Source organism: Ahaetulla prasina, chromosome 10, assembly GCF_028640845.1.
Source record: "Ahaetulla prasina isolate Xishuangbanna chromosome 10, ASM2864084v1, whole genome shotgun sequence".
In the NCBI taxonomy this organism is placed as follows: Eukaryota; Metazoa; Chordata; class Lepidosauria; order Squamata; family Colubridae; genus Ahaetulla; species Ahaetulla prasina.
Genome location: NC_080548.1, coordinates 22,687,205 through 22,709,982, shown reverse-complemented (window position 1 = coordinate 22,709,982; position 22,778 = coordinate 22,687,205). Strand labels below are relative to the sequence as shown.

At 46.5% G+C, this 22,778-nt stretch overlaps 1 protein-coding gene across 4 annotated transcripts in view; it reads right to left on the bottom strand.

Moving 5' to 3' along the window:
* Positions 1-280: 280 nt before the first annotated feature.
* ARHGAP33 (Rho GTPase activating protein 33) overlaps positions 281-22,778 on the bottom strand; it is a 49,707-nt gene continuing 27,209 nt past the window's right edge. For 2 of the 4 annotated variants that reach the window (XM_058195372.1, XM_058195374.1), the window contains 9 exons: positions 18,818-18,900; positions 18,556-18,663; positions 17,220-17,365; positions 14,894-15,083; positions 12,542-12,687; positions 10,585-10,659; positions 8,435-8,986; positions 6,333-6,691; positions 281-5,940 (listed from right to left, as the gene is read on the bottom strand). In XM_058195372.1, the coding sequence (XP_058051355.1) occupies positions 4,828-5,940; positions 6,333-6,691; positions 8,435-8,986; positions 10,585-10,659; positions 12,542-12,687; positions 14,894-15,083; positions 17,220-17,365; positions 18,556-18,663; positions 18,818-18,900 (2,772 nt within the window). In that variant the 3' untranslated portion in view covers positions 281-4,827. The remainder of the gene's footprint in view (positions 5,941-6,332; positions 6,692-8,434; positions 8,987-10,584; positions 10,660-12,541; positions 12,688-14,893; positions 15,084-17,219; positions 17,366-18,555; positions 18,664-18,817; positions 18,901-22,778) is intronic. The other 2 variants (XM_058195375.1, XM_058195373.1) reach the window with 2 other exon arrangements.

Here is a 22,778-nt window from a genome sequence, read left to right as displayed (position 1 = left end):
TTATAACTAGTACAGTAGTTTCTTAGCACTTGCTAGAAAGACAACATAGTTTAGCTTCCTGGCTGGTGTGCCTAGTCCAGGACAGCAACTAATCTCCGCTGTAAAGGCCATCCAGACCAAATGGCTCAACTCCAAAACAGATATGAGATCCAAGAATTTCTCACTGCAAATACTAAATGAGGAACCAACCAAGTGGCCAGTCGGCCATTTTTTAAATATGAGGTATAAATACATACATTTTCATCCCATTTCACCTCTGCCAACAGTGAGAGACCGCAGACCCAGGCTTTCCAGTTTGCCTTTATTTGTTAATTGGTTTGAATTAAGCCATTTAGTACAAGAATCCCAGAAAAAAAAGGGAAGTCAACTTATATCCAAAAAAGAAGAACTGCAGCACATCAGAGGCAACAAGGAAACATGGGCTGTTAAAAACACAGGCACATATAGATAGACAGGCCAGTATGGCAGTGATCGCTTCACAGTATCGGGGGAACACGGGACGGTCACGTCATCTGCTTCCCGTTCGAAGTACCGCCTCTCTCCTTGGAGGCATCATACAAAGGAAAGCGCCGGAAGCCGTTTCCTTGGTGCCGTAAAGCCGTGGCTGGCCCACGTGCGGCAGAATAAGGTGGCAGGAAGCCACGGGGGGAGCTGTGGCCACTTAAAACTACAGCTGCAAATAGGATGGTTTGGTGGCTCCTGCACAAATTGCAGAAGGGAAAACACACGTGGTTAAGAACAAAGCTTCACAATCTGCCCAGTCAAAGAGGATTCAAAAATCAGGCTGCAGAAATGACCCCATTCTTCCATCTCAGAAATGTAACATCCAATTTTGTGCAATGGACCGAGACAGAGCTAACCTGCCAGGGGGGGAAAAAATGACCAGCATGAACCAGTTCTGTTCAGATTCCCAGGTCGGAGTCCTCTTCGAGCTGCACCGCGCTTTAGACGTAGTCCTCAGCTTACAGCCATTCATTTAATGACGGTTTAAAGTTACCACCGACACGATAAAAGTGACTTACGACCCACTCTCAAGGTTATGACCGTTCCATCAGTATAAGTAGTCCTTGACTTACAGCCACAAACAAGCACGTTTCTATTGTTCGGTGAGACACGCGCTTAAGAGAATTATGCCCCATTTTAGGACCTTTCTTGCCACATTTGTCAAGCCAATCGCTTCTGCGGTTAATTTGGCAACAGGGTCATTGAAGTGAATCGGGCTTCCCCGTTGACATTGCTTGCCAGAAAGTCACAAAAAGGGATCGCATGACCCCGGGGGACACGGCAACCGTCATAAATCTGAGTCGGTTGCCAAGCCTCTGAATTTTGATCACGTGACCACGAGGACGCCACAACGGTTGTTAAGAGTGAAAAATGGTCGTCAGTCACTTTTTTCAGTGCTGTTTTTAACTTTGAACAGTCACTAAATGAACTCTTGTAAATCGAGGACTACCTGTACATCATCCCTGCGATGATTACATCATGATTGTGATTTGGTTGCTTGGCAACCAGCTCACATTTAGAATGGTTGCAGCATCTTGTTACGTGATTGTAATCTGCAACCTTCCCAGCTAGATCCTGACCGCACGATTCACGTAATGACTTTCTGATTTGCTTACCAACCAGAGCAAAAATGGTTGTTAATTTGGGTCCAGTCACATGATTCACTTAACAGCCGCATCATTAGCGGCCAAAACTCTGGTTCCAATTGTAGGCGCAACTCGAGGACTACCTCTGTAGTCAAAAGCATTAAAAGCTGCATTTATGCTTCAAATCCAGTCGGAACTGCAAAATATGTATCTTAATCTCTCTGGTCAAATAAATGCTGATGGAACGATCCTGTAAAATATCCAACGTTTGGTGAAATTCATGAAATTGAAAGAAAAGTGCTTGGCAATCACTTTAGCACACCCATAATCATTACGTTGTAGTAGAACGCTTGTAGAAACCTACATCTATTTTCAGGTCATGTCAAGGTTCGTTTAGGGTGGCCAGCATTTACTTGTGAACCTGGGTGCTCCCCAGATCTTGGGACATTCAACCTTACGTAGAACTAACAATAGTTAACTATCCCCAAGGTTGCTCTATCTCCCCAGCCTGACACAACCAACAACATGGATTAAGTTCCAACATCATTATTTTCTTTCATGGATCATTAAATCATTGCCCCCCGTGTGTCTTTGCAAAACCACAAGAGAAACAGCTTCCAACGTTTTTTCAAGTTCCTGGAAAAACAAGCTCTATAAGCTATTGAGAATGTGGAACAACTGGGAAGTTTTTGTTTTTTTTAAAAAAACATGGTGGTATTTTTGTTTCGTTTCGTTACAAAGTGGTCAAGCTAGTGCAATTTCTGTGTTTAAACCCAGATGTGGAACTGGAGGAGGGAATCAATCCCAGATCTCAAACTCTTAGCGCAGGTCGAGACATTTCTACGCCGAAAGCTATTTATTGGAGGCCTTGGAGATGTCGGACTCAATTGCATATCCTTCTGATGTAGAGATGAATAAAGTTCTTGTTAAGCCCGGAATGTCTGTAGTGAGAACCTTTAGATCTTGCCACACGAGAGTGCCAGCCAGCTGGGGTGGCCAAGATCCCAAACTCTGGAGGAATTCAACCCCTTTACCCCCACTCCCACCCCCCAAAAAAAGATCCCACGGGAAGCTTCAAAATAACGCAATTAAGGCTGTCGTCTTGTTGTGCACAAACTCAGGCATCAGTCTTGCATTTCTTTGTGGGGGCTGACTTCCAAACAAGCGTGCCCAGGAGCAGGCTATGGATTTCAGAGGAAAGAGACTTAAAACTTGTGCTTGGCTCTCTCTCAAAGCAATAGGATCCCAAAGTGCTTGAATTAAAATTTGGACTGCATTCAGGAAATACATATATAATCTATATTTCCTTCTCCATGATGCATTACCCATTGTTGCTTGTTTTGCTTCGTCCCTCCCTCCCCTTTTTTTTAAAAAATGAAATCTGACAATATAACAATTTGAAAAGGAGCCTAGAAAAGTGCTTTGGGGAGGTTGGGGGATGCTAAAGGTACCGGAGGTGGGGTGGGGGGGAAGGATTTCCTTCTTTCCCCAATCGAGTATTTCTCAGCCTTGGTGACTTTTAAGACACGTGGACTTCAACTCCCAGAATTCCCCAGCCAGCATATGCATCTTAAACATGAGCCACGGGTGGTGCGGTGGTTAGAGTGCAGTACTGCAGGCTACTTCTGCTGGCTGCCTGCAATTTGGCAGTTCGAATCTCACCAGGCTCAGGGTTGACTCAGCCTTCCATCCTTCCGAGGTGGGGTAAAATGAGGACCCAGATTGTTGGGGGTCAATAGGCTGGCTCTGTCAACCGCTTAGAGAGGGCTGTAATAAAGCACTGTAAAGCGGTATATAAGTCTAAGTGCGACTGCTATTGGTGCTATCTTAAAATCACCAAAGTTGAGAAACCCCACCCAAATCTGGTCCCCTAATGACTGCTCAAGAGGAAAAAGGCATAAATGCCTCTCCTTTCCTCCTACCCCGTATCTCTAAAATACTGTCTTGTGGAACATGCACCACCACTTTCACAGACACACACGCTCACCCATGCGCCAACTCCAGACATGAATGTACGTATCAAGTAGACACAAATCCCGCTCTCAAGCACACATCAAGCCTGCAGGCTTAGTCACACAGAGCCCTCCCATGCTAGGCACGTACCGTATGCATCTTCTCTCCCCACCCACCCCCGCCAACCCCTCCCGGGTCCTTTTGTAAAACACACACACACACACCCATTCCAAAACCCTAAATAAATACAGAAATGCACGAGACCAACATGCTCCCCCTAGCTTTTTCTCAACATGCCACGCTTGCCTAGCTACAAAACTCACGCAAAGAGTGTGTGCTCTTGTATAAGGAGGTTGCGAGCATGCCCGTCTGCCTTCCTTGGGGGCATCTTATACATTTCCTTGGACATCTATCTATGTCCCAGCCCAGGGGATGGCTTTCTTCCAGGAATTGGCTTTGATCTCTGGGAAAACCAGTAGGGGAAGGTGGTTAATATTTTAATTGGGTTAAAAGGGATGCTTATTACAAGTTAGAAGTATTTTGGTTTGAACGCTGGAAGAGAAGAGGAACAAGGGCTCTGGTAGCTGTTAATGGCTCGCTCATCTTCTTCCCTTCCAAAGCCTGCAAGTCTTCCCCAGCTGAGCAAAACACGGTCAACAGCGCCTCCCTGTGGTCAGTTCAGCGCACGCGACGTGAGCACGGTTAGCATCCCTGGCTGGATTCCAAGCATCCTATTGTGTTTCACCGTTGCCAAAAAGTGGCCGAGATGATGTAATCCGGAAGGAATCAGCTGCAGTCATCCCATTGGAAGCGCACACTCTCCTCTGAGGGTTAGAAGTCCGTGGCTGGTTAGAAGTCCGTGGTGGAACAAAGCAACGCGGGGCGGTAACCGAAACAGGAAGGATGGGACACACAATGGAACCGGCAGATGCATTACGGTGCAACCCAAAGGCCGAAATGATGCCATCAAATGTCCTTCGGTGTGAGGTCTGTGCTGATTTTCTGGAGAGAAACCTCCTGCAGGGATCATAGGACCTGCCTTGAAAGATTCGTGCGCTCTCCCAAACCTTAAAGAGGTTCTCCAAACGAGGCAGGCCCAATGCCCGACGCGGGAGCCAAAGACCTAGTCGGATAAGATCCTTCTGAAGTCTTTATTTTTTTTTCCCCACAGCAATCCGTACCGTGTTAATTCCATGAAGACTGGCAAGGAAGAGAAGAGAGGAGAGTAAACCCGGAGCCCAGCCCCGAGGATCCCAAACTGTGCCATCGGCTCGCCGCTCGTCCCTCAGCAGTAGCTGTGTGTCTGGCCCTCAGCATACACTGTCCAGCTGGGTCCGAGGTAGCACCCGGACGGAGAGCCCTCTCTCCTTTCCACATTGCCGTACTGTGGGGACGATTCATCCAGCTTCTGCAAGGGTGCCGAGGCCTGGCTCCCTACGCGGGAGGCGGCCCCATCGTAGGTGATAATGGGTTCCGGACCGTAAGAGGGATGGCCCCAACACGCGGAGGGCGGGCGGTAGAACTGCCACACAGCACGACTGCAAGGCAAAACATCCATCAGTTGTCGGTGCTGCCCTGAGGGTGTGTAACCCCATGCCAGCTTCTGCTTCTGAGGCAGGGAAGGTCTGCTCGGCTGGGGCAAAGCCTGAGGAGCTCCCGGGTCAGAATGACTACGAGGATGGGTTGCTTCGGGGGGAGGGGACGGCATGGGGCTGGCCAACGAGGGCTCGGGGAAGGGCACGTTGACATAGATGGGCTCCTGACGGGTGACCGCTGGCGGCATCGACTGGATCTGCAGTTGGGAATTCTTTAAGATGGGCTGAAGAGAGGAGGCAGTCGGCGGGAGAGGGGTCTGGCGCCAGGGCCTTTCAAAGACCCCGTAGGAGGCGTTGAAAGTGGCCAGATACTCAGGGGGCGGACAAGAGGGCCATGGGCGCGCCAGGCCGGGATAGGCAGGAGGCTCCCCCACAATCTCGTAATAGAGGTTCTCATGCTCCAGCTGAGAAGGGGGACTCCCATTGACGCCCAGTCGAGAGGAGGCTGGGAAGTGGCCGTGGTGCCGGAGAGGATGGTCCGTGAGGCAGGGCTGAAAAGTGGAGGACCTCGTTTTGAGCGGTAAATGACCAGTCATTATGGGAAAGTGGGGAGGGGGCGGAGGCTTAGGTGGGGCAGCCGAGGGGCCGGAGGAAGAAAAGGCGTCTGGAGGCTGGCGGAAAGCTGGATAGGGGACAGACAGGGGTGGGGGATGCAAACCGTAGGCGGGAGATGGGGAGGACAGGTGGTAGGGATCCGAGAAGGGAAGTGCCTGAGGGTCTCTCGGGTCTAGCTCAGTGAGGACCCTCCTGAAAGGGGAAAAGGAATCCGAGCTACCCAGGGGAGAAGATTGGCTGAGAGGCACCTGCAGAGAAACAAGGCAAACTGAATGAGCGGCAAGAAGGCATTTTAAGCAGGCAAACACCTCCCGCCCTTGTCCCTCCCTTCGTTCCCCTTCCTGTTCCACTCCATCCCATCCTCCTCCTGTAGCTAAAATCTCTCCAATCAAGTTGGACAGAAAAGCCAGCAAGGGTTTCCTCTTGATCGCGAGGAAGCTCAGGACAAGTTGGGGCTCTATATCGTATTCTTTTATCTTTTGGCCCAGATTGCAACACAGCGGGAAAATTGCAGCAAAGAATAACCAGGAGGAGGAGAAAAAAAAATAAAATCCTTCTAGAAATATTCCAAAATCTGCACCCTGCCTAATGGTAAAGTTATCCCAGCTCGGTCCCAGCCCTTCGTGAGCTGATCCCTCACCTGGCTGCCTCCCTTTAGGTTGCGGCTTTGGCTGCCGATGCTCCTGCCCCTGGCCTGTGCCTGGAGAGGGGAGAGGCCAGGCACCTTGGCGCTCGGCCGCACCATGGAGTAGAGCGCTTGTGCCCCGCTCGTCAGCTCCCCTGCCTTGCACTCCAGTGACAGAGAGCGCCGGAAATGCGTCCGAGGTTCCCGCTGCTTCAGACTGGCCTGCCGCTTTTGCTGCAAGACTGCCTGGTGCGCGCTCTCAGCCAGCGCCAGCGCCATTAGGCGAGCTGGGTTCTTGGGTGGAGGAGGCGGCGGGATATGCCGCAGAAGGGACAATGCACCGGGAGACACGGGAGCGGCTTCAGACTTCGGACCTGAAATGGGAAAAGAAAGAAAGCCGCATAAGGAGTGCGTTAGGAAAAATAAAATAAAGGCAAAGGTCCAGTTCCCCTGCCAGTTGTTTCCCACTCTAGGGGGCAGTGCTCAACTCCATTTCTCAGCCAGCATTGTCCGAAGATCCTTCCGTGGTCATGTGACCAGCAGGACTATATGCCGAGGCACATGGAACACTGTTACCTTCCCACCAAAGTGGTACCTGTTGATCTACTTGCATTTGCATGTTTTCCAACTGCTAGGCGGGCAGAAGCGAGAACGGGAACTCACCCGTCACGTGGTGCTCGGATTTCGAACCTGGCTGACAACCTTTCCAGCTGACAAACTCAGCATCTTTAACTGCTGAGCCATCGCGCCCCCTTGCATTAGGAAAAGGGAGCACCAACTTTGCAGGAAGGAGAACTCAATGCAAGCTTAATCTAGTTTTTTTTTTTTAATTACTTAATAAATATTGTTAGTCTAGACTGGAGGGCTGGGAGTTTCATCAGAGTCGGGAAAATGATGGCCCTCCAGATGTCACACTTTTTATTACTTAATAATGTAATAATAAAGTTTTTTTTATTACTTAATCTAGGCTGGAATGCTGGGAACTTCATCAGAGTTGGGGAAATGATCACCCTCCAGATGTTACATTCCCAGCAGCCCTCACCAACAGACTGCTGGGTGTTGCAGTTCAGCAAAACCTTCAGGCCATAGAATCCCCCATCCCTACAGGGCATCCCGAAAATAACAAACTAGAATTTGGGAAGATAATGATGAGAGGGGAAAAGGGATGATGTAGTGCAGGGGTGTCAAACTCGATTTTATTGAGGGCCGCATCAGGGTTGTGTTTGACTTCCGGGTGGGGGGGAGGGGCTGGGGGGCGTGGCCAGCTTGACATCACTCGTGTCAGGGGCGCCTGTGGTGGCCTGAGCATTCTGCCAATGAAAAAAAAAAGGCTGCCGAGCTCCGTTTTTGGCTGGGACGGCCTCCTGCAACGCTCTGTCAGTGAAAACGGAGCTCAGATGGGCCGCACACAACCCTCCCTAGCTCCGTTTTTGCTGGCAGAAGCACCACGGGCCGGTCCTTCTTTGTTTCCAGGGCGACCCCGCAGACCAGATCTAAGCACCCCATGGGCCAGATCTGGTTCCCAGACCTTGAGTTTGATACCTCTGATGTAGTGTGCTCATTTCAAAAGATTTTTTTTGTTTGTTTGTTTCACTGAAAATTTGTAGGACATTTTACGAGTCTGAAACTCTGGGGACGGGAAACAAACCTTTGGGGAACTGCAGTCTGCCTACTGGCAGAAGTTATGTTTCCTTCTACCCATTCTTTGTGTTAAGCATAACAATGCAGAGGTGGGTTTCAGCAGGTTCTGACCAGTTCTGGAGAACCGGTAGTGGAAATTTTGAGTAGTTCAGAGAACCGGTAGTAAAAATTCTGACTGGCCCCACCCCCATCTAGTCTCTGCCTCCCGAGTCCCAACTGATCGGGGGGAAATGGGGATTTTGCAGTAACCTTCCCCTAGAGTGGGGAGGGAATGGAGATTTTACAGTATCCTTCCCCTGGAGTGGGGTGGGAATGGAGATTTTACAGTATCCTTCCCCTGCCATGCCCACCAAGCCACACCCACCAAGCCATGCCATGCCCAAGCCACACCCACAGAACCAGTAGTAAAAAAAATTGAAACCCACCCCTGGTAACAATGGTTGCAATAACAGTGAAGAACGTCCAAAAATACTTACTGGGCGGAGACAAACGATCTTGGGCTTGAGAAATCTTGCCACGGACTTCACGTTCACAAGAGTTGCTGAGCTGTCCACCTGCCGTACTCAGGAGCATGGAGATCATATGAGGAGGGGAACTCAGCCCCCTGGACTCCCCACCAGAAAACATCTCCAGCACTTTGTCAGGCAAGGAAACAGACAACGTTTCTGATGCATCTTGGCTGACGTTGGGATGCGAGCAGGGCGAGAGAGCTGCAACAGGACTCGCTGAGCTGGAGTCGTCCGAGAGGGATGGCTGCTGCACAGGAGGGCTACACTGGTAAGTTAGCGGGTCAAAGTCCAGCCCACGAAGTCCAGGAGGACTTAATTCCAACTCCGAGTCCAGCTCCGAGTCACCTTCCAGCCAAGAGGAACGCCGACGGGAGGCCACATCGTCCGCCCCAGTGGCCAAGTCTTCACCATGGCCAGACACAGAAGAACCAAGAGAAGAACACGAGTGGCATTGTTTGAGGGTAGGGAAAGCATCACTGCTGGAATGTGGACGTCTCAGGGAAGGCAACTTGGGGAGACCTATGGGCCAAGACAACCCCCCCAAAAAAGAAATGACATGGATCAAAGTTCTCCAATCTGTTTATTCAACAGATAGATGTCCAAGAGTCAACACTGTGAAGAAGAATCTTTCTGTCTCTGAAGAATGGGTTGCTTGCATGGACCCAGATTTTAGTAGAAGGCAGTTGGTGCTTAGCATTCACTTATCTGAAATGGTGTAGGTTTTCCTGCTTGAGCAGTGGGGTGGATTAGAAGACCTCCAAGGTCCCTTCCAGTTCTATTCTATTCTATTCTATTCTATTCTATTCTATTCTATTCTATTCTATTCTATTCTATTCTATTCTATTCTATTCTACTCTACTCTACTCTACTCTACTCTACTCTACTCTACTCTACTCCACTCTACTCCAGGGATCTCCAACCTTGGCAATTTTAAGCCTGGAGGACTTCAACTCCCAGAATTCAGCAAAGCTGTCTGGGGAATTCTGGGAGTTGAAGTCCTCCACGCGTAAAGTTGCCAAGGTTAGAGACCTCTGCTTTACTCTCCTAGTCTAGTCTAGTCTAGTCTAGTCTCATTCTATTCTATTCTATTCTATTCTATTCTATTCTATTCTATTCTATTCTATTCTATTCTATTCTATTCTATTCTATTCCCTATTTTATTTTCTATTCTATTCTCTATTCTATTTTCTATTCTACTCTATTCTACTCTACTCTACTCTATTATCCTACCCTACCCTACAGGAGCTTCAGAAAAAGATGATGGTGTCTCTATTCCCACTCCAGTTATAACTCAGTAAAAAACATCCTTCACATTCAGAGGCTCTTAAGGTTAACACCTAACCTGATCAGGTAACAGGTGAAGAAAAAGCCTTCCCCAAAACCAGGATAGCAGCTGCCATTCAAATCAGAAGACCATCAGCCCCTGGTTTTAACAGCAGATGAAGGTCACTCTTAACATCTGGCTTGTTATACATCTGGATGAATGCCAAACCCAGGTAATTAAGACCAATGAGAAAATGCCCTACAGATCGATATTCACATTGCTGGAATATGATGAAACCAGCTCCTGATTCAGGAAAGCTGCAGTTGTCCCAAAGCAGCATTCTGAGAACCTTGACAAGTTCCAGCTAACTGGACATCAACTCCTAGAACTGTAAGCGATGACTTTGCTGGGTGAGAAATGTTGGGAACTGAAGGGCCTCTGGTGGCTCAGCAGACTAAGTCTGTCTGTTATTAACACAGCTGCTTGCAATTACTGCAAGTTCAAGTCCCACCAGGCCCAAGGTTGACTCAGCCTTCCATCCTTTATAAGGTAGGTAAAATGAGGACCCAGATTGTTGGGGGCAATAAAAGTTGACTTTGTATATAATATACAAATGGATGAAGACTATTGCTTAACACAGTGTAAGCCGCCCTGAGTCTTCGGAGAAGGGCGGGATATAAATTCAAATAAAAAAAAAAAAGCCCTACTTGTCTAGAAGTCGCTACACTTGGGAAACAAGCGCATTGAAGAAATATTTTGGGAGGGTCACCTTAAGTTCATGCAATACATTTTTGATAGAGCAAAATCACGGGGTGGGGGTGGGATGTTTCAGAAAACAGAGGTGACATTTTACCTGTTAGACTAGCCTGAGATGTTAGAGATTCTTCACTTTTGGCGGATCGCAAGGTGACCGTCTCACCACAGCTCCCTACAGAGAAAGAGGACAAAGCAACAGAGGGTTATCCTTCAAAAAAAAAGGCCACACGTTTGCAATCTCTCCTTGACCTTGAATCCATGGAACAAAAATCTTATGTCAACTCGCAAAGGAGCCCTGGCCTGCTCTCGAGTTGCCATAGGCAAGGGGAATGGGAAACCGATGAAGTGGCATGGCAGCCAAAGACAGGAGTGCATTCCAGACGTATCTTTCTCAAGGCTGTCTCCCAGGGTTACCCACAGCAGCCAGAGGGGAGTGATCTCTACAACCCGCAAAATTGCTCCGTTGGCAAATGTGATTGATGACATACCCTAGGAGGAGGGGGGGAAACAAGGTCATGATTGGGGCCATAAATTATGTGGGGTCAGAGTTGGCTTTATTTGGGAACGTGATGACACAAAGTTCCTAATAAATAACTGGATTTCTTTTGAAGCTTGGCTCGAGGCTCATGATTTAATTAGGGCATCCTTCGAAACCCTGACAGCAAGCCAACCCTGACCCCATTTGGGGGTCATCTTGCCATTTAATATACGAAAAAAGGTAACGTGATATACTGCTCATCTGGTTCCATCGCATTCTGCTCATATCAAAACTCTGCCATAATGAGTAAATTGACCCAACACGTGAAACCCACAGGTTAAAAAAAATGGGAAGGCTGTATTCATACAATATGCCAAACAGATAAATCTTCTTAGAGATGAAAGTCATCCAGGTCACAGTTGTCCCTGTCGTGTCCCACTCCTCCACTGACAGCCGGGTCAGGGAAATCTGAATCAGGTGTGCCTCTGCAGCTCTGCCAAAGTCCTAGCAAAGTCCTCAGGGCAGGCAGGAGACCAGAAAGTGACTTCAGCAAGATATGTTTAGACTTTGCCTGACTCAGAGAATGCCAGAAAGCAGGTCCTTTATATAGGCCATGGGGTGTGGCTTCATGACTCAGCACTTATCCAGGCCTGCCCCTCCCTTCCTTCTGTTGCCTCCGTCTATCAAGTCTTCTGACGCGAGGGTCACTCCAGTCTGCAGCTGTTGGCAATTGACCTCCCTCAGGCTCACATGCTGTGGAGGAGGGGGAGGGGTCCAGTTGCTCCGTTTGCCTGGGCCTGGAGCCAGAGCTGGGGGCTGGAGATACTTGCTCTTCTTCAGCCTGTCTGGGCATGGAGCCAGGGCTGGGGCCGGGAGGCATACTAGGACATTCCTCCGTGTTCAGAAGCAGATAAGAAGGCCCCGGCTGTGGTGAGATCGGACGAGACACAACAGTCCCAAAGGTGCTTTTTCAGGAGGCAACTGGACTTTGTTTTTTATTTTTTCTTTTGAAGGCGTTTCGTTTCTCATCCAAGAAGCTTCTTCAGCTCTTCCATTCCCTATGATCCTGTCAAGAGCTGAAGAAGCTTCTTGGATGAGAAGCGAAACGTCTTCAAAAGAAAAAAAAAACAAAGTCCAGTTGCCTCCTGAAAAAGCACCTTTGGGACTACTTACAGCTGAGTGTAGTGGCCAATTCCACATTCAAAGGTAAAAAAAAAAAGTTAACAAATTTTCACAACACACTGAGCCGCAAACAAGCGAATCCCATTTTACACTTGAGTTGTCTAGCTCAGGGGTCTCCAACCTTGGCCACTTTAAGCCTGGACAACTTCAACTCCCAGAATTCCCCAGCCAGCAAAGCTGGCTGAGGAATTCTGGGAGTTGAAGTCCACAAGTCTTAAAGTGGCCAAGGTTGGAGACCCCTGCTCTAACCAATTGTACCACTTAGTCCATACTGGATAGTATTCTGTCTCTTCCTTTTATTTCTTTCATTAATTTATCCATCTCCGCACAGTCCGGAATTTTCGTGCTTGTGATGTCAAGAGTGATTTTAAAAAATGGTGTATAGTTTTCCTACCTGGCAAAGATTCTCCAAGTCCAAAAAGTTCTCCCAATCGATGTGATTTTTTGCGGAACGGGACGGGGGCCTTGCCAATGGCAAAGAACGTCTTCCAACTAGGTCCAGATATTTTCCGCAGCTTGCCATTGTTTTCTGTCTTTTGCCTACAAAGGGAGAGGTCATCTTAGAGCAGGGGTGTCAAACTTGATTTCATTGAGGGCTGCATCAGGGTTGTATTTGACCTTGTGGGGGGGGGGGCGCGGTGGGCACGGCCAGCTCAATGTCACTCATGTCGTGGGCACCTGTGGTGGCCCGAGTGCTCTGCCAGCGAAAATGGGCTCCCGAGCTCCGTTTTCGGCTGTGTCGGCCTCCTGCAACTCTCAAGCCAGCAAAAACGGAGCTCAGGAGGGCTGCTGCCGGCCCTCATGAGCTCTGTTTTCGCTGGCAGAGACATCGCGGGCTGGTCTTTTGCTGTTTCCAGGGCAGCCCCACGGGCCAGATCCGGCCCCCTCGGCCTTGAGTTTGACACCTTTGTTGACACCAACAACTAAGCAGTTCAGATCCTGTTCCCGGATCAGACAACTGAAGTTGATTGCTAATTCTCAGGAGGGGCTGAGAATTTTTCACTGTGGATCTTGGCGAGGGAGGGAGGAAGGAAGGTATCCCCACATAGGAAGTACAGGTAGTCCTTGACTAACCACCGCAACTGAGCTCCAAATTTCTGTTGCTATGTGAGATCTTTGTGAATTGAGTTTTACCCCATTTTGTGACCTTTCTCGACACAGTTGTTAAGTGAATCACAGCAGCTGTTAAATTAGTCATATGTTCCCCATGGACTTTGCTGGTTAGGAGGTCATCAAAGGTGATCACATGACCCCGGGAAACTGCAAACGTCACAAATATGAGTCAGTTGCCAAGTGTTTGAATTTTGACCACGTAACCATGGGGATGCCACAATGGACGTAAGTGTGAAAAACGGTCATAAATCTTTTTTTTTCAGTGCCTTTGTAACTTCAAACAGTCACTAAACGAACTATGGTAAGTCGAGGGCTATCTGTATTACACATTCATTGCATGTAACAATCTGATAATCGTCTTTCAGGAAAACATGAGAACTATGTCCCTAAATCACCATAGTCTTTCAACAGCAAATAGAATAGAATAGAATAGAATATTTTAATTTATAGACCGCCCTTCTCCCGAAGGACTCAGGGCGGTGTACAGCCAGGATAAAATACAGGAAAAAACAACACATACAAAGCTAAAAACAACCCTTAAAAACCTATTCAATATGGCTACTTTAGATAAAATATTTCCCTATAAAATTTAGCAAAAATTTAAAACCCATAAAATCAATTTGATAATTTTAAAATTTAAATATTAATAAACAATTAACTGTAATTAGTTCCCAGCACCTAGTTTCTACTTTTTAATATGAATTTTATTACAAGTTGCAAAAAGCACATTAAAAACTAATAAAAACTAATACGGACATGAGGAAAACAAAGGGAGAACAAGAAACAAGAGATAACAATAGAACAAAAGTATCTGATTTTTTTTACAGCAAATATACAGTAAGTTCTGATTATAAAATTATCTCTTATTCTTAACTCACTTTTTCTGTTATATGTATTTTTTTCTAATCATCAAAACCACAAATCGTAAGTGCATTTTTGTTTCTGTTTCATACAAAGAAGTCTATAAAGGGTTTCCAGTCAGCCATAAATGTAGATATTGTTCTTTCTCTAATCATTCTCTAATTCTCTAAGCTCCATCATCTTCACCAACCTTTCCTCTGTTGTGGTCAAACTTCCCCACTTTGGAGGATAGAATAATCTCACTGCAGTTGTCACAGACAAGAACAAAGTTCCATTTATTTTTCTAGCTGCCTATTCATTAGTCTCCAAAGAAGCATCTCTGGTTTCAATTGTCCTTTAATCTTTAAAATCTTCTCCAGTTCCTAGTATCTAGAGCAGGGGTGGGGAACTAAGGCCCCTTATGGACTTCAACTCCCAGAATTCCTGAGCCAGCCATGCTGGCTCAGGAATTCTGGGAGTTGAAGTCCACAAGTCATAAAGGGGTCATAGTTCCCCCAGTTCTGATCTAGAGCAGCGGTGGGATTCACTTACCTTCCCTACTGGTTTGCGAATGTTGAGTGCGCTCACGCACTCGCTCACTCTACTCACATGTGCCTCATCTCCTCATGCATACGGCCTCCTACGCAGGCACAGTAGGCACGCACTACATCAGATCGGGTGGGCGGAGCCTCCTGCCGTCGCTGCTACCAGTTCGCACAATCCAGAAAGAACCAGCTGAATCTCACCACTGATCTAGAGGTTCAGTGCCTTGGTCCATGGATGCAGCACTTACCTGGCATTAGGTGATCCCAAAATAGCAGAGAGCTTTCCTTGATCTTGTGGATCTGGAGATCCACGTCTGGCTTCCAGCTTGGTGATCTTGCAGAGGGCCTGGGTGCGTGCTTGGGCTTCTTCGAGAGATAATAAGCGGGTGGAAGGGCAGCTGACCAACTGGGATTTGGGTCGAGAAAGGAAGCAACGTCCTGTTAGAGGAAATGGGATATAGCAATGTAAAAAATCATGGTGCACCATCAAGAATTGGGCTGAAGTCTCCAAAGAGACATCACACAATGCTTATGCCTATGACTGTCATTAGAAAATGTTGGATAACCATCTGTCTGAGATGGTGTAGGGTTTCCTGCCTGGGCAGGGGGTTGGACCCTTCCAACTCTGTTGTTGTTGTTGTTGTTGTTGTTAGTGTTGTACCTTATGATTCTTGATGAAGGTATCTTTTCTTTTATGTACACTGAGAGCATATGCACCAAAGACAAATTCCTTGTGTGTCCAATCATACTTGGCCAATAAAAATTCTATTCTATTCTATTCTATTCTATTCTATTCTATTCTATTCTATTCTATTCTATTCTATTCTATTCTATTCTTCTTCTTCGTTTCCTGATTGCTTATTTGTATCCTATGACTATCATTAAGTGCTGTACCTTATGAATCTTAACGAACGTATCTTTTCTTTGATGTACACTGAGAGCATCTGCACCAAGACAAATTCCTTGTGTGTCCAATCACACTTGGCCAATAAAAATTCTATTCTACTCTATTCTATTATCTATTTTATTTCAGAGGCAGGGATTCCTCATCTCCGCAGTTTGTTTCAGGTAGTCCTCAACTTATAATCGTTCATTTAGTGACCGTTCCAAGTTACGACGACACGGAAGAAACTTATGCCCATTTTTCACCGTCACCGTTATGATCGTGTGATTCAAATTCAGACGCTTTGCAACTGGTTCATACTTATGACCGTTGCTGTGTCCCAAGGTCATGTGATCCCATTTTGTGGCCTTCTGACGGGCAAAGCCAACGGGGAAGCCAGATTCACTTAACAGCCGGGTTACTAACTTATCAACGGCAGTGGCTCCCTTAACAACTGTGGCAAGAGAGGTGGTAAAACGGGGCAAAACTCACGTAACAAAGGTCTTAACAAAAATTTAGGACTCAATTGTGGTCGTAAGTCGAGGACTGCCTGTGCCATGTTTTAAGTGGGATGATGGAAAGGCCACTTGTGAAATGATTGGCTGAATCATCCCTCTCTCTCCCTTGAAAAAAAATCTTGAATAATTTGCCAAGTATTTTTTTAAATGTTTCACGAGTTTAAAAACAGAAAAGTGAAACCCACAGAAATGAGTAGGCATCTGCCGATTTAAAAAACAACCTGCCTTGGTTCCTAAGAGAAGAAGGAAGACTAGCACATGACTCAACACCGGACCAGATGCATTTGTTTAATTGTAGGTTGCAGCTTAGAAGCTGCAGCTAGTGTTGTGGCCTGCCAGCGGAGCTGGTGGCAGATTCAGACAGTGAGGAGGTTGGGGAGGAACATGGGCCAGTCCTGGAGTCTGGGGAAGGCTCTGATGAGTGCTCTGCGTTGGAGGCAGAGATGGGGGCTGTCTGACAGTTGTCAGCTGCCTTCGGAGTCGGACATCAGTGAGACAGAAGAACAGATGGAGCCTGTTCCCAGTGTCGCATGGGCAGAGCTGCCAGGAGAAAGGATCAGCTAAGGAACAAGGGTCGACTCAGGAGTAAAGCCACAGGTGAATGGTGAATGGAAAAGGTAGGGGTGTTTGCAGGAGACAATTAGTTCAATTCATTAGCATGAAGATCTGTTCCTGACTTCTTGCCAAGTATTGTCTGCTACAGAGTGGCGTTTGGAAGATATCGGCCTGGCAGCTCTCCAAGCCTGATAAAGGTTTGTAGTTGTGAAATCGACTATTGGCCGAGACTTTGCTGGGGAGAAATTCCCTTTAAACTAAATAAAAGGGGTTTTATCGGAACGAGGAGTCGGCTTCGTGTTTTGGGAAGCCTGGGTCAGAACAGCATAGAAGCTGCATGAACTGCAGCCAGAATATCCTTAGTATCGTCATCTGAAAGGTTTTAAGTGGCAGATAATTTGAAAGCAATTCCCAAAGCTCTAGACGCGTGTTTCTCAGCCTTAGCAATATTGAGAGGTGTGGACATCAACTCCCAGAATCCCCCGAGCAGCATGCTGGCAGTGGGGAACTCTGGTAACTGAAGTCCACAGTTATACCAAGATTGAGAAACACTGTGCTGTGGGGTTGCTAGCAGAGTTCTAAGCAACCTTGGAAGTATTCGCCCATTTCTTGAGGTACCTGTGCTGTCCTTGCCGATGGAGGTGAAGGTGTCACTGAAGAGAACCTGGACATTGGTGAGTAGGAATTCGACCACAAGGGACTGAACTCGGACTTCCTGAAAGGCATCAGCTCCACATTGTGCAACTGACTCCAGAGCCATCGACCTGGCATTAAAAAGGGGAACGGATGATTAGCCCCATCAGACAACAAAAAGGCCCCGGATAGGAAGAAAATGATAGTCAAAGGCTCAGGATGCCATGTTTATGTCATAAAAGGGCCACGCAACATAGCCCTATAACAGCAGGAAGGGCATCCCAAATCCAAAAAAGGCATCATGACTGAAGATCCTCATGGGTGCAGGCGGAGCAGCACACCATGGGGGGCGTTATGAGAAAATGAGGATGAAGGGACATTATGGATTAAAAACGGTAGGGACAGAATAAGGCAGGCATATGGGAAAAATGAAATGCTAGTTAAAAGCCAAAAGCAGCATTTCAAGATTCGTTAGAAACAGACAACTTTGGGGGCAGAGTGATCGATGTTACAGGGGAAGCAGCAGTGATAATAATGTGGCTAGGACCACATTACAGAAATCAGTGGAACCAAGGTTTTCTGAAACATTTTTTTTTCAAGTTTTGGGGCAGGGCGGGGATCAGAGGTGGGTTTCAGCAGGTTCTGACCAGTTCTGGAGAACCGGTAATGGAAATTTTGAGTAGTTCGGAGAACCGGTAAGTAAAAATTCTCACTGGCCCCACCTCCATCTATTCTCTGCCTCCCAATTTCCAGCTGATCGGGAGGAAATGGGGATTTTTGCCGTAACCTTTCCCCTGGATTGGAGAGGGAATGGAGATTTTACAGTATCCTTCCCCTGCCACGCCCACCAAGCCATGCCTACCAAGCCAGGCCACACCCACCAAGCCACACCCACAGAACCGATAGTAAAAAAAATTTGAAACCCACCACTGGGGGGGAGGGGAATGCTGGGTTGTTGTTTTTTTAAGCCACCCTTTAAGCTTATTATAAATCAAACACGTTCTAAAAATGGCAGAAAACCCCCTCCGCTGATTTTTGACCGTCCTGATGCAAGGCAGAGCTGCAGAAGATGCTTTGAAAGCCTGACTCAAAGGCTTCCCTTCCAAAATGGCTGCTGGTCAAACTGCAACTCCAGCAGAGAGGCCGAGTTACACGTTACCGTATTTAGCACTGACGGTTGGTTAAGGGTTAGCGTAAGGGAAGAATGGCTGGTGGTGACTCAAAGAGTATCTGGAGAGCGGCGCAGAGGCCGGTGGGGATAGTGCAAGGCAAGAGTCGCGGAGGGAGTGCCAGGGCAGGGCCATTGGTCTGGGCGTCTCACCGCAGCAGGTTGGGTGCCCAAACGATGGCTAAGTTGCGGATGTGCATGCTGGTGTTTTGACTGTGCATAGCCATGCGTGCCAGATGCCGTAGCAGGAATTCCAGAGTCCTGTTGGGACAGAGCAGAAGCTGCTACAAGGAGAGTCTCCGTCAACACCCTGAGCCCTCTTCCCTCCTTCAGTGGCTTCTCCCCCATCCAACACCTCCCCAAACCATTTCATCCCGTTCTCTGGGCATTTATCCGTGTCTCCAACAATACCTACCGGTAGTGCGGCGGAGGTAATTGCTGGATCACATCATGTACCCTCACTAAGCGTTCTTCGTTTCCAGAAACTGACACAGCCTCCTATGAATAGGGGAGTTGGGGGGAGGGAAAGAGAAAATAGAATTGAAGGAGGCACATCACTGTCAGGATATTTATAAGTTCTATGGAATTGTGAGCATTTTTTAATGGAGTTATAGAGTATTCTAAAATACAAAAGTAAATAGAAGAGCAGTGAGTAGGGAGGGGAAAGGGGGAAGAGCAGGGGTGGGGCTGCTGGGGGTTCTCAGGGGTTCGGGAGAACCTCTAGCTAAGATTCTGTGCAGTTCGGAGAACCCCCAAATCCCACTCCTGGCTGGCCCCGCCTCACCCACCCCTCCCAGGAGTCCCCATGTGGCCCGTTTTTAATTCAGCTAAGCGCAGGGTGTGCGTGGAGCCTCAGGGAGGGTAAAAAACAGGCCTACCTGAAGTTTGGGAAGGCCAGAAATGGGCCCGTTTCCAGCCTCCAGAGGGCCTCCGGAGCCTGAGGAGGCTATTTTTGCCCTCCTGGAGGCTTGTGGAAAGCCTCCGGAGCCCAGGGAGGGGAAAGAACTCCCCCCCATCCCACGGTGCAGGAGACCGACTAGGCCACGCCCAGCATGGCCACGTCCCCCCCAGCAACCGGGCAAAGAACCCCTTGCTCAAGTTTTTGAAGCCCATCCCTGGGGAAGATGGGGGGAGGGGGGGAGAAAAAGAAACACTGACTCCTGGCTCTCTCTGTTACAGTAAAATAAGGCATTAACACCCAATCGCAAGTCTTTGCTTTTCCATCATAGTATAAACAAGCCATTTCTATAAAGATCTATGAGTCTGTAAAACGCATAGTCAGAGTTTCATTCTTTTCCGCATCAAGCAAGAAGTTCAGAAGTGGTTTCCACGTGGAAACAAAAGTACTTAAAGTTCTTTTCTTTTTCTTTTTTTTATTTATTTATTTACATTTATATCCTGCCCTTCTCCAAAGACTCAGGGTGGCTTACAGTGTATAAGGCAATAGTCTCATTCTATTTGTATATTTACAAAGTCAACTTATTGCGCCCCCAACAATCTGGGTCCTCATTTTACCTACCTTATAAAGGATGGAAGGCTGAGTCAACCTCGGGCCAGGCTTGAACCTGCAGTAATTGCAGGCTGCTGTGTTCTAATAACAGGCTTCTAACAGCCTGAGCTATTACGGCCCTTTAATCAAAGCGGTCAGTTTGGTCATTTCCACCAACTCTACCCTCTTCTGCAACTATTTGTCCATGGTAGGAATCAAAGCGTCCTTCCATTTTTGTGCGTACCACAGTCTTGCTGCTGTCAACATATATAGTAACGAAGCTCCAATTTTTTTTCTCCAGTTCTTTTTCCACTAGGCCCAAAAGGAAAAGTTCCGGTTTCATTTTTATCTCTATTTTCAAAATTTTCTATATTAAAATATGAATCATACTCAATTTTATTTTATTTTATTTTTTTTGCTTTATCACATGTCCATCATAGATGATAAAAAGTCCCTCCTTTGCTTTTTACACTTTGTAAGTTCTTTTTATTTCTGACATTGTCATAACTGTCATTTACAGGCTCTTTTTATTTCTGGCCTTTTTATGTCTTTCATCGAATGCGTGTGGCTCTTTCATCCCTCTGCTACGGCTCCCTGTCACTCAAAATATGTGTCACAACCGCCAATGTGCGACACCTGCCGGCACGCAATTTATTGAGTTTTTCAACCCGTGGTAGGCCAACCATGGATGAATCCAAGAAAAGAAAAGTTTCAGAAGAAAACAGAACGTTTAATTCAATTACATATGCTAGTTTTGTGGCCGCTCAAGAAATAGTCAGGCACGGAAAGGGTTTTGTGGCTCCCGGTGTTTTCTTTTCTGTGGAAAACGGGTCCAAATGGCTTTTTGAGTATTTAAAGTTGCCGACCCCTGGATTTGGCAAATATCAAAAATTACTAGGATTAAAACCTGGATGGAGCAGTGAACAACTATCCAGAAGAACAAAATGGCAACTTTTTTCAGGAAACTTTTTTCCAACTCTAACTACAATTAAAAGAAAACAATATGGACACGTCCCATGGACTCATAAAGACTTGAGTCCAACTCAAAAGAGTTTTCACTTTTCCCTAAAGACTAACTAAGGTTCTTCCCGCTTGTATCTTCCAGCTGCTATGTTTAATGGAGCCAGGAAGGCGAATGACGTTTGCTTTATTTCAATTAAAGTGAAAGTTCAGCAAAGGAGTCTGAAACATGACGAGAAGGAGCAGGTAGTCCAAAGACTATCCTTGAGCAATAAAATTGAACTTCTGGGTTTTGCAAGATGGCATGTCTATGAATAAGAAATGCCACCAAAGTAAAATAATAATAATAATAATAATAATAATAATAATAATAATAATAATAATAATAATAATAATAATAATACTAATACTAATACTAATAATAATAATAATAATAATAATAATAATAATAATAATAATAATAATAATAATAATAATAATAATAATAATAATTTAATTTGTATACCGCCCTTCTCCCGAAGGACTCAGGGCGGTGAACAGGCAGGTAAAATACAGGCAGGTAAAAAGAAATACAGATCAAAGGAAAAGGAAAGGAATGGGGGGAGGAGGAAAGGAAAAGGGGAGGGCAATTGGGAGTTAACTCAGCTTAAAATAGCACCACACAAAGAGCAGGTAATACAAGAGAATAATAGAGCAGGAGAAACTGCTGCTTATTATGTGGGCAGTACAACCGTGGGAGGGCAATGTAACTGTACTCCACTCTTTCACCTCCTCCCTCTCCCTCTCTTTGTTCTACAACTCCCTCTTCCATTGTTCCGCCTAAAAATGGGGGCCCAGCTCAGAAGGTTGTTGAGTATGTGGTTCCAATGCTCTCTTCATCATTTGCATCTCCAGTAGGTGCACCTAGGAGTCACTAGAAGGTGTGGAGAAATGACAGGCTCCCTAAGACAGGTAATAAAAGTCACATGAGTAGTGGGAGGGGGGGGGAGTCTTCTTATTAATGTTAAATGTGGATTCATTGGTGTTGTTAACCAATTTAATTTGCATCTTGCTCTTGGTTCTCTTGTTGATAAAAGAATTGAGCCTTTCAGTTTGTGGCAACAAGATCAGTGATGAGTTTCAAAAATTTTTTACTACCAGTTCTGTGGGTGTGGCTTGGTGGGCGTGGCATAGCTTGGTGGGCGTGACAGGGGAAGATTACTGCAAAATCCCCATTTCCTCCCAATCAGCTGGGACCCGGGAGGCAGAGAATAGATGGGGGTGGGGCCAGTCAGAATGTTTACTACCAGTTCTCTGAACTACTCAAAATTTCCGCTACAGGTTCTCCAGAACTGGTCCGAACCTGCTGAAAACCCACCTCTGACCATGATGACCCCTAAGGATCCATCTTGCATTTCTTGTTATCATTTGGGTAGTTTTAAGAAAGGTGTCTATTGTTACCAGTTTTTTCAGAGTAATATTGATGGATGGATGGAGAAGAAGAGGAGGAGGAGGAGGGGAGGAAGAGGAAAAAGAGGAAAAAGAGAGAGAGAGAGAGGAAGGAAGGAAGGAAGGAAGGAAGGAAGGAAGGAAGGAAGGAAGGAAGAAAGAAAGAAAGAAAGAAAGAAAGAAAGAAAGAAAGAAAGAAAGAAAGAAAGAAAGAAAGAAAGAAAGAAAAACCGACCAACCAACAATTACAATATATAAGGAGATGTTCTACACTGAGTAAGTAAACCAAAGGCACGTGCAAAATGTTCCTCAATTTTAAAAAAAAGACATATTTTCACACAACTGAATCCTCCACGAAAGGCACATGAAATTCAATGCAATGAGGAAGCAGCTTCCCCTCAACCGGACTCACAGGAGGGTGAGCTGCTAAGGTACAGCTTACGGGGGAAGCGAAGAGCTACAAGAAAGGGAATCTTCTCTATAACATTTAAAAAAAAAA